The sequence below is a fragment of the Nomascus leucogenys genome, chromosome 8 (assembly GCF_006542625.1).
Source record: "Nomascus leucogenys isolate Asia chromosome 8, Asia_NLE_v1, whole genome shotgun sequence".
In the NCBI taxonomy this organism is placed as follows: domain Eukaryota; kingdom Metazoa; phylum Chordata; class Mammalia; order Primates; family Hylobatidae; genus Nomascus; species Nomascus leucogenys.
In genome coordinates, this window is record NC_044388.1 from 21,515,918 (window position 1) to 21,527,926 (window position 12,009).

General features: G+C 48.5%; 1 protein-coding gene across 3 annotated transcripts in view; it reads left to right on the forward strand.

The window, feature by feature from the left end:
• Positions 1 to 5,707: 5,707 nt before the first annotated feature.
• The window catches only part of GALNT15 (polypeptide N-acetylgalactosaminyltransferase 15), a 73,091-nt gene continuing 66,789 nt past the window's right edge, over positions 5,708 to 12,009 (forward strand). The window contains exon 1 of one of the 3 annotated variants that reach the window (XM_030816863.1): positions 5,708 to 7,305. In XM_030816863.1, the coding sequence (XP_030672723.1) occupies positions 6,761 to 7,305 (545 nt within the window). In that variant the 5' untranslated portion in view covers positions 5,708 to 6,760. The remainder of the gene's footprint in view (positions 7,306 to 12,009) is intronic. The other 2 variants (XM_030816862.1, XM_012508604.2) reach the window with 2 other exon arrangements.

Below are 12,009 nucleotides of genomic sequence, written 5' to 3' on the forward strand. Positions count from 1 at the left end.
AGTTGTTCCTGAAGTTAAATCCCTAGCACTTCTGGCCTGCTCTGCGTGAACGGTGAGCCACTACCTCGTGCTAGGGAAGCCCTCAGCCAGAGAGATGCAGGCCCCGGAGGTGGGAAGCTATTTCTGCACACAGTTACTGTCCATCTGCAGCTGCACGTGAACTCAGAGCTGGGGCAGAGGGAATAGAGGGCAGTGCATCTTCCACGGCTGCTGCAATCTCTTTGGGAATTAGAACATTTCTAAATTTGTATATATATCTTTTAGGTCCCCTATGCCAGGAGAGGAATTGTTGAAGAGAAAGCAAAGAGACTTTAGATTCTGGTGGGTCCCTGAAAAGTATCCTAAACTCCTCCTCTGAGCCAAATCCCAGGACAGAAATGATATAGGGAGATAAATGACAGTAACCCCCAATAGTGTCCCCATCTTTTACAGCACAGGGAAATGACAAGATCCCAGACCAAATAGCATGGTGTGGGAGCAGAAGAAGCCTCTTGGGTGTTTAGGCTGGTGGGTGTAAGGTGGCCTCACAGAGTCCCTCATTCCCCTGGGAAGAGGGATGTGGGCATGTGACCCACAAAGGCCTTGGTATGGAGAGCAGGTGGATGTAGCAAAACCTTTCCAGAGAAGTGTCTGGAGACCAGATGGGGACAGAGCCCTTTCAGAGGACTCTGATGTAAATGACAAGGACAAGGACAGGTGCCTGGGCCCTGTTGGACCCCCACAAAGTAGACCTTGCCCTGGGGAGAAAGTGAATGGTGAAACCTTGAACCTCCTGATGTTGGTTTTACTACCAAGGAGAAGGGGTTCATGAATTCACTTACAATAAAAATAAAAACTTTCATCCTGCCTTGCACGTCTGAGCCTATGGCCTCCATACACATGGGACAAAGCTCCTTTGTTTCCTTCTCATACCCAAGCAGAACATATCCTGGGACCAGAGAGAAGCAACTTGAGTGTGGGCCCCTTTCTTGTCATGTAAGGGAGTTGTGTTCTTTACACAAGTGCTCTAAGACCTTAGCATACATTAGAAGCATTCAGAGGGCTTGTTAAAACATAGAAGCCCAGGCCCACCCCCATAAATACTGGCTCAGTAAGTCTGAGAAAGGCCTAAGAAGGACCTTTGTTCTTGGTTACCTTTTGATATGGTTTGGCTGTGTCCCCACCCAAATCTCATCTTGAATTGTAACTCCCACAATTCCCATGTGTCCTGGGGGGAACCCAGTGAGAGGTGATTGAATTATGGGGGTGGGTCTGTCCTGTGCTGTTCTCACGATAGTGAATGAGTCTCATGAGATCTGATGGTTTTAAAAGCAGGAGTTTCCCGCACAAGCTCTCTCTCTCTGCCTGCCGCCATCCATGTAAGACATGACTTGCTTCTCCTTGTCTTCCACCATGATTATGAGGCCTCCCCAGGCATGTGGAACTGTAAGTCCATTAAACGTCTTTTTCTTCCCAGTCTCCAGTATGTCTTTATCAACAGCGTGAAAATGGATTAATATGCCCTTGCATTCAGTGATGGCCCTGCTGGTCATGGCTGTGCACAGAGAAGGCACTTCAGGCACTGCGGACACCAGGCCTCTCCATGTTAGCCCTGTGTAAAAGCCATTCCCTGCCCATGCTTTCCTCTGTGCCGTTTGGACACACAGTAAGATCCTACTCTGCAGCACTATTCCTTCCCAATAAAATCCATAGCCAGATCATGAAAGAGGAAAGAGAGAGTGAGGATGTGGGCTAGGCTACCTTGGCCAGTCTGAGGGAAGGGAGGAGTTGGGGTTGGTCATTTGGATAAGTGGTTGCATGCCGTCCATTTCCCTTCTTCCCTTTCTGAGGTCCCGGAGTGTTACCTTGTTGTTAAGAAATTATTTATTGCATAACGCATAGTGTATAACATATCACTCATCTCTGAGAGTCATTTATTGGACAACCACGTGTTGCCGGGCCAGGCACTGTGCTGAGTGTGAGAGAGACAAAGACGGAACAACCACTAATGGGGGAGACCAAAAAGCAAACAGCCATCACTGTGTGTTATAGCTGTCTCAGTCCCTTTGTGTTGCTGTACAGGAATATCTGAGGCTGGGTAATTTATAAAGAAGTTTATTTGGCTTGCACTTCTGCAGGCTGTACAAGAAGCTTGTGCCAACATCTGCTTCTGATGAGGACCTCAAGCTGCTTCCATTCATGGTGGAAGGCAAAGGGGACCCTGCACCTGCAGGGATTACATGGCGAGAAAGGGAGTAAGCAAGAAATGGGGGCGATGCCAGCCTCTTTTTAACAACCAGATGTCACAGGAACCAACAGAGTGAGAACTCATTCACCCCGTCTCCCCTCTGCCCCAAGCAGGAAATTCACCTATACATGAGGGATCCACCCTCATGGCCCAAACACCTCCCATTAGGCCCCACCTCTAACACTGGGAATTAAATTTCAACGTGAAGTTTGGAGGAACAAACATTCAAACCATAGCACCAAGTCAAACAAAAAAATGCCTGGAGTTAAGTTATTTGGGGAATTGCCTCTCCAGCTTCCCTTATTCTTGCTCTTTTCACCTCAGCTTGAGATGGGAAGAACAGCAACTGGGCTGTTGATGACATCTTCTTGAATTGCTTGGGCCAGGTCTGCTATTGCTTTGCAGAATTTTTTTTTTCACTAGCTGATGTCTACTGTTCCTTTCATGAATACTCTCAGTCTCTGATTTGTTCTGGCACTTTAACCTGCCATCCACCTGAACAGAAAAATTTCATTCTTTTTCTAGGCAAATAGCAGAATTTTTAACATCAAAGCTGCCATGGCTTGTGAGAAAACACAGATGAAAAGCTAAAGAGAGAAACATACAGAAACCCCAGTGGCGGTCTAATTGCGGTGTTGATCATCTCACCTCTCTGAGCACTGAGACAGCCTGGAGGTTAGATCAACAATGCTCTGAGTCCCAGGAGAGACCCATGGCCTGCATCTGGGACTTCACCAGATCTAGTTTATCTTGAACTGGAGCCAAGAATCCCAGGCCAGAGTCACCCAGCCCCAGTTCTTTTGGGAGCCTTTTTTCATGGGCTGTCTCCATCATGGGAAGGCCAAGCTCAAGCCCCTGGGCTGAGGAGGTTAGTGGGATGCCTAACCTCATTAGAGGTTAAGGAAAGAGATGGAATGGGAGAAGGAGACATGGAAATGACAGAGTGAGAGCAAGAGTTGAGAGAAGGCAGAGGAGGGTGGGAGGGTGGGGAGGGCAACAGGAACTGTATCCGTTTCCTGTGGCTGCCATAACAAAGTCCCTCAAGTGGGTGGCTTAAATAATAGAAATGTATGATCTCACAGTTCTAGCAACGAGAAGTCCATGATCAAGGTGTTGGCAGGGCTGGTTCTTAGGACTGTGAAGGACAGTCTGTTTCATGTCTCTCCTAGCCACCGGTGGTTTCCTGGCCATCTTTGATATTCCTCGGCTTTTAGATGCATCACCCAGCCTCTGCCCTCTTCTTCACATGATGTTCTCTGTGTATGCCTGTCTCTGCCCAATTGTCCCCTTTTTGTAAGAATACCAGTCATATTAGATTAGGGCCCACCCTAACGACCTTCTTTTAACTTGGTCGTTAAATAGGTCGTTAATAGGTCGTACAAAGACCCTATTTCCTCTCAAGGCCCCCTTCACAGGCTCCCCAGCAGAGGCAGGGCTTCAGTGTAATTTTGGAGGACATGATTCAACCCATGATAGGAATAAGGGTGAGAAAGAGAGGAGGAAGGAGCAAGGTCTGGGCCTTATGTACCAGGTGATGGTGGGGGATGGGAGGAACTGGCAGCAAAGCTGGCAGGGACAGCAGCAAAAGCCTGGGGAGTGGAACAACGTGCTTTGTGTGCTCTGGAAAAACAGCAGTGAACAATCAAACAAAAGCCCTGCCCTGTGGAGCTTACATTTTATGGGAGTAGGTGGAGAAACAGACAATAAACACCTTAGTATTTTAATTTGCCAGGTGTTGAGAAGAGCCACAGAGATTCTCAAAGAAAGCCCCATGTCGATGAGGGGTTTCAATGTAGAATGGCGGGTCCACGAAGCCTTCACTAAATATGTGACATTGGAGTGAACACAAAAATGAAGAAATGAGCCATATGGATGGAGATAAGTGGAAGATGATGACTCTGCACACTCAGTTTTCTGAAGGCCTCCTGGATTTGAAACCTTCTAATCCTTCATCCTCATTAACCTCAAAATGTCCCCAGAAATTCTGAACTACATCTCCCAGGGTATCTGCCTCTTGAATTTGGAAATGACACAGTATCCCCACCTGGCAATACGCCCTGATTTGAGATTTGGAAGACACAATTCAATCCAGAAATTGCTAAGCACTGTCCACTGGGGCATTACAATGGGATTCCAGGAGAACAACCACACGTAACCCACTATTTCACCTCTGACTTCATGAAAACACATGTATATACATGCTTGTGCATGTGTATGTGCACAGACACACCACACACACTGGAAGAAACAACTGAGTCAAAAGGCAAAACATTTTTTTCCATGAACATTTTAGCTGACATTCTAAGATCAAAATAAAGACAAAAACAATGAGCAAGTTCATTGCAGCTTTCCCCAATGGCAGTTTTTCCCCCTCCACTCTTGGTTGCAGACAGCATGGCTGCTTTACAGCCATCAGAAGAAACACAGCTCATGGTGATTGTCAGCTATCCTTCAACCTGTTCAAGCCAGAAGCCCGAAAACTGAGCATGCTGGATTCTCTTCTCCCTTCTGCCTCCCTCACTCCCTCAGTAATCTCAGGTCTTATGGCTTCAAAAACTATCTGAGTGCTGCTGGAGTCCAGCTTTGTATATGCAGGCCAGACCTCCCCCTGACCTTCAGCTATCCTATATCCTGCTGCCTTCACTTCATCTCCTCTTAGCTGTCTAAAGGACATCTCAAATGTCACATGTTCCAAATCAAGCCACTGGCATGCATTCATCTCCTTCCACCTTCTCTCCTTCCCCATCTTGGTTAATGGCAACTCTATTTTTCCAACTACTCAGACCAAAAATTTGAACTCATCTTGACTCTTCTCTTCCTCTCACATTAGTCATTAATTCATCAGCAAATCCTATAGGTTCTTCCTTAAAGTATATCCACAAGCTGACCCCTGTCACCACCGATGCCACTTAGTGCCAGCCAAGAACCTCTTGGTTGGTCTCCCTGCTCCTGCTTTTTGCCCCCCACTGATTAGTCTCAACCCAGCAGCCAGAATGATCCAGTTAAAACCCAAGTCAGATTGTGTCTCTCCTCTAAGGGCTCCTGTCTCACTCAGAGGAAAAGCCAAAGTTCCTTCAATGCAACCACGGGGTGTCCTGCATGGTCCTCCTGTCCCCCGCCCCCTTGCCTCTCTTATTCCACTTCCCATCTGGCTCTACCCTGCTCTGTTTGCTTCAGCCATGCTGGCCTTTTGCTGTTCCTCAGACATGCCAGCATACTCTTGCCTTGGAACCTTCACATTTATCATTCTGTCTGCCCCGAACACTCAACCTCAGATAGCTGTGCAGCCCTCTCCTTTACACAAATGGTAACTCTTCCATGAAACCTTTCTCCACCACTCAATGTCTGTTTCCAAGCCCAGCCCATGCTCTCCAGCCCCATCCCTGCTCTGCTTTTTTGCCTTCATCCTCATCACCATCTGACCCAGTGGATAGTTTTAATTGTATCTCTCACTAGAATGCAAGCTCCATGAGACACACATTTTTGTCTGTGTTATTCATTGCTCTACTTCCAGTTCCCAGAACAATTTTGGCCCATAGCCGTGTGTTCATTAATTATGTGTTGGTTAAATGAAGGAAGCTTTATGATGGAAAGAGCATGCCACTCCTCTTCCAGCGTCCCCCTCGGTGGCCAGGGTAGAGCAGCCATTCAGCTGCTCTTGTGGGAGAAGAAGGGACTTGCAAGATCATCTCCCTTAGCTCCCTCATTTTCAGGAGGACAGGGACAGGGGTCCCCAGGAAGAGAAGGAGAGTCCAAGCTAATTTGGCTGATCCCCCCGTGGGAGGCTGAGGTTGCAAACAGACAGCTGCAGCTCCTTGCATCTATGCCGCACACACAGCCTTTCTGAATCAGAGGGTATTATTCTTTCCTTCTGAACTCTTGGGATATTCCTGTTTTGATTTGGCTCTAGCAGTGGCGACGCCGAGTTGTGCAAAGCCTGGGAACAGTGAGGGCATTAGGACCAGGAGTGAGGCGCATGCTTGGCTCTGGGTTGTGTCTGGCAGAGGGCTCTCGGCTGAGTGGAGCTATGTGTGAAAGGAAACCAGGCACTGCCTGCCGGCTTTACATCTGTTGATCTGACCTGACTGGAAGCGTCCAAAGAGGGACGGCTGTCAGCCCTGCTTGACTGAGAACCCACCAGCTGATCCCAGATACCTCATAGCAACCTATTTATGCAAAGGGGGAAAGAAACACCTGAGCAGAATGGAATCATTATTTTTCTCCCAAGGAGAAAACCGGGGTAAAGGGAGGGAAGCAATTCAATTTGAAGTCCCTGTGAATGGGCTTTCAGAAGGCAATTAAAGAAATCCATTCAGAGGACTTGGGGTGAAACTTGGGTCCTGTGGTTTTCTGATTGTAAGTGGAAGCAGGTCTTACACACGCTGTTGGCAAATGTCAGGAGCAGGTTAAGTGACTGGCAGAAAAACTTCCAGGTGGAACGAGCAACCCAGGTCCTGCTGCAAGCTGAAGGAGCCTGGAGCGGGAGAAAGCGAACTTGAACATGACCTGTTGCATTTGGAAAGTTCCAGCAACATGCTCCTAAGGAAGCGATACAGGCAGAGACCATGCAGACTCCAATTCCTCCTGCTGCTCTTGATGCTGGGATGTGTCCTGATGATGGTGGTGATGTTGCACCCTCCCCCGCACACCCTGCACCAGACTGTCACAGCCCAAGCCAGCAAGCACAGCCCTGAAGCCAGGTACCGCTTGGACTTTGGGGAATCCCAGGATTGGGTACTGGAGGCTGAGGATGAGGGCGAAGAGTACAGCCCTCTGGAGGGCCTGCCACCCTTTATCTCACTGCGGGAGGATCAGCTGCTGGTGGCCGTGGCCTTACCCCGGGCCATAAGGAACCAGAGCCAGGGCAGGAGAGGTGGCAGCTACCGCCTCATCAAGCAGCCAAACAGGAGGCAGGATGAGGAAGCCCCAAAGAGGGACTGGGGGATGGACGAGGAGGACGGGGAGGTGTCTGAAGAAGAGGAGCTGACCCCATTCAGCCTGGATCCACGTGGCCTCCAGGAGGCACTCAGTGCCCGCATCCCCCTCCAGAGGGCTCTGCCCGAGGTGCGGCACCCGCTGTAAGTAAGCCCTTGTTTTCCCTTCCCTGATCCCAGAGCATGATGAAGTGGACGCAAACTTTCTGTACCCTGCCTCTCCTGTCCTTAGAGCAAGTGCTTTTCAAGATGCAGTACCTGGGCCAGCAGCGTCAGCATCCCCTGGGCACTGGTGGGTTCTCAGAAATGCAGATTCTCAGACCCCATCCCAGACCTGCCAAACAAGAAACCCTGGGTGGGGTCCAGTGATCTGTATGAACAAGCCCTTCAGGTGAGAACCATTGTCCTGGAGAGCAGAAAGTAAGGACTCCTGCTTGTTCATTCTCTTCTCCGTCCTGGGTTCTAGTTCTCCTGTCTTTAGGTCAAATGGCTTTATTTCTATAACACAGAAGGGAGGTTAGAGCAGACATTCTCCAGTTCTAACCCTCTGACTCCACTACATTTTGATTTTAGGGTTATTGTTAGTGTTTGCTTTTAGTTTGGATCAAAATAACAATTGCAGTTTACATTTAGGGGGCTCTTCCCATGTGTCTGGATTTACTTTACAAGCTTTTAATGTATTAACTCATAAAGTCCTGGAAAGTCCTCAGCTCTGCAAGATGGGTGCTAGTAGTATCATCATGCTTATTCTATAGGTATGAAAACAAGGCAAAGTTGCTTTCCCAGTCACGCTGCTAGTAGGTAACAAAGTCGGGATTTGAATGCAGGCATGTGAGCTCCAGTCTGCCTGACCCACCACTCCATGCCACCCTCCTTGGGCCACTAGACTAAGGAAACGGGTCCAGTGCCTGAGAGCCAGAATACTGTACTGACTGCAATTTACCCTGCCAGGGCAGCCGCAGCCCCAGGAGGTAAGCCGAGAAGTGTAGGCGATGTGCAGAGCTGTGCCCAGGGAGATGCTGGCCCATCCTCCACACCCCCTGCTCCCTTACTGTCACCACGGCTGGCCATTGAGGAGGGAGCCTTGGTTACCAGCATCCAGGGAGCAAGGCAGCTGGTCAGTTTTAGTTTGGTGATTTAGGTCCCTTTTCCTATAGGCCATTGCTCCTCCCAGAGCCTGGAGAGTTTCCTGGAAAGCACACATTTGTGCAGAGCAGCAGTTGGAAGCAGGGCCACACACTCCTCAGATCCCTGATCTAGTTCCCCTCAGCCTGGCTACTCAGCCACTCACACTCAAGGGCATGCAATTGCAGGGTCAGCAGCCAGGAGTGAACATCTCCTTAAATTGTGTGCCCCGGGTGCCTCACTCACCTCACCCTACTTCCATTTCAACCCCGCCACACTATTTTCAAGCCTTACCTTTAAAAGCAATTTTCAGGAAATTCTCACCCCATTCTAGTTTTGTGCCCTCCTTGCACCCTGGAGTTTTAATTCATAGCACTTACGACAACTAAAGCCAAATGATCATTGATGTATTTATCAGTCGAATGCCTGCTTTCCCTGCTATGCTGTGAGCCCCTTAGAAGGTCAGGACTGAGTTTGTATTGTACATCCCAAAGCCCAACATGCAGTAAAGAAGTGATTGCTGAATGAACAAACATATAGTTTTCAAGTTTTTTGACACATTTTTCATTGGCCTGGAGCAAGAATGAGCATCCTCTTTTTGCCAATAAGAAATAATATTGCCTGAAACAAGAGGGTCTGTGGCTACCCAAGTGGTATGTGTGTGTGACTGTGTGTTTGCATAGTGCAAATGTGCAGTGAATATGCATATTTGTGGGTCATGTTATATGTGTGTTTGTGCATGTGTGTTGTATATATTCTCTGCGTTATGTGTGCATTGCATGATGTGTATTAAATGGATGTCACGCATGTGTGTGTAGTACATGCACGTACTGCATTATGTGGTGCCTATATGCTTGGTGCATGTTACTTTGTGTATGTGGTATGATATGCACAGGTATACATTGTGCAATGTGTTGTCTTGTGTGCATGTGTGTTAATGTGCATGTATTATGTGCATGGTTCATATATGTATTGTGTGTTGGGTGATGCCACATGCATTGTTCATCTGGGTGTGTGCTGCAGTTTGCTATTTGTTTTGCATATGTTTATGTGGTGCATGTGTGCACAGGTATTGTGTTGCGACTGTGTTTCTTGCGTATGATGTGCTTCTGTGGTGCATTGTGTTATAAATGCATTGTGTGAATGGGATATGCATACATGTACAAGTGTGTTGTGTTTATTATGCATGTGGTATAAAGTGCATGGATATGTTGTATGTGGCACAATTGCAGGTAAATTTTGTGGTGTGTGTGCTGTGCACATATTTGTGTGTGCTGTGTGTGTAGTGTGCATGGGTGTAATACATGTGTATTGTGTATCTTGTGCATGTGGTGTGATGTGCATATATACTGTGCATGTACTGTGCCTGTGTGTGGTGTAGTGTTTGTTTTACATGTTTTTGTGGTACATGCGTGCGTATGTATTCTTTGTGTGTTGCATGTATGTTATACATGTGTGGTGTGAGTGATACATGTGTATGTGTGCAAGCATATTGTGTATGTTATGCATGTAGCGTGATGTTCATGAGTGTGTGATGTGCACTGTGAGGTGCGTGGTGCAAGTCTGGATACATTTTGTGCTGTGTGTGTTTGATGTGCACGTGTGTTTATGTGTGTGTGCAACACTTCAGTGGTTGCTTCTTCCAGCCAGAGTAACCAACTCATCTTGACTTGCCTGAGACTTCCCAGATTTTAGCACTGAAGGTCCCAGGCAGTCGGGAGGAAACTCCTCAACCCCTGCGAAGGGAGACGATTGGATTCTCCAATCCCCAGCTTGCCAGGGTTCCCACGGAACGGCCGCCAGCTTTGTGCGGAGGTGCTCAGCGCCCTCTGCTGGCCCCGGCTGGGGCGCGCGGCCTGCGCAGCCCAGGCCTTGGCCGCAGACTCCCCTCTCCAGTCTGCGGTTCAAGCTCTGGCGCCTTCCCTTAACTGGATTCCTCGCCTGCATACACAAGAGAGTCCCTGCAAAGCAAGGCAAACGATCTCCACCCTCCCCCCAGGGTGACAGGACTCTTCGGCTCCTACCCCTTTAAATCTGGGCCACAATACAACACAGAAGAGAAACAGCCATGTATTAAGCACCTCCTGTATGCGGGCCCTGCACCGCTGCTTTCCCACCAGGACCAGCAGAACGCTAGGACATCAGGAGCCTGTGCCTCGGGCTGTAGCGCGCCCCGTGCTATCGCCAGCCACACATCCTCTTGCAATTCCATCCTTGACTCCTAACCCAGACAAGCCCCTCTGTCCCAGTTCCTACACCCAAACGCCCAAACTAGCTCTGCCTGTTGTCCTTTCCCTCCTGCCCAGGCCACAGGCCTTTTTCTGAGTACCTCTAGGGTCATTTCTGGAGGTCAGTTTGAATAGGTGGCATTTGAGGAAAATTACCAATGATGCAAGAGCAAAAAAGAAAAATATCAGTGGAAAAGAGGTCAAAAGACAGTCTCTGAAAAGAGAGGCAAAATTATAGTGAACATTTATTCAGCACTTACTATGTGCTAGAGGCTCTGCTCAGTGGTTTTTGTTTTCAACTCTTCATAGAAAACCTCTAAGGTAGGTTTCATTTCATGGGTGAGGAAACTGAGGCACAGAAAGATGGAGGGATTGGTGCCAGGTTGTCTGACCAGGTGAGTCTGGCACCAAAGTCATACTCTTAACCACCACACTACACTTTGCAAGTCTGCCACTCTCCAGACCAGAGATTGGGCAAGTCACATGGGCTGGAAGTGTTTTCATCTTAAAATGGGGAGAACTCACACGGGTCCATGGGGAGACACTTGGGGAAATGCTTATCACAGCATCCTTGATGGTGCTGAGGAGCTGGAAGCCACCTGGATGTCTCATCACAGGGCAGGAGGAGCTGGGTGCACCCTATGAGATACTCAGCCTGAGTTAGAAGCAACAGACTCTGGGTACATTCAACAATGAAGGGAGACCTTAAAAATCCCCTGCCGAGTGAAAAAGGCACAGAAAACGGCCTACAACACTGTATCATTAGGGGAAATGTGAATCCATGCACACTAACCAATCCATTCTTTACAGGAACAGAACAAACTCAACGAAATGGTTGTGCTGTGGGAAAGGGAGGGTCCTCGGGGCAGAGGTGGGGATAAAACTGAATGAATACTCAGGCAAAATAGAGAAGAGCCCATGATGGAACCACAAACAGGAACGGGATTAACTCAGCCCTTCCAAGCTGCTGTCAAAGAAGGGGTGGGAGGAACAAACCCTGCCCATTTAGCCTCCTGCAGCACGGATGGTTTTCAAAGTTCTTCCAGGCCCCAGCTCTCCTTTGATCATCCTGGTATCCAGTGCAGGGGCAATGGGTTCCTAGGATCAAAGAGGCTGCTGTGTGAGCCAGTGCTTTGTAATCTACATCTAGGGCTGAACTTGAGCGTGTATCAGAACAACTAGTGGGCTTGTTAAAAATACAGATTCCTGGCCTCCATTCCTGTAGTTTCTGATTCAGTGGGTGTGAGGTGGGGCTCAATATCTGCATTTCTGCAAACTGCTGGTACTGCTGCTGCTGCTCCCAATCCAGAGACACTTTGAGAACCTCTGCTCTAAGGCACACTCTTTATGCCAAACAGACTGGCCAGAGCAGTGCTCCTCAAACTTTAAGGTGCATGTGAATCATGTAGGCATCCTGTTAAAATGCAGTCAAATTCAGCAGGTCAGGAGGGCAGCCTCAGATGCTCCATTTCTATCAAAGGCACTCCAAGGTGGC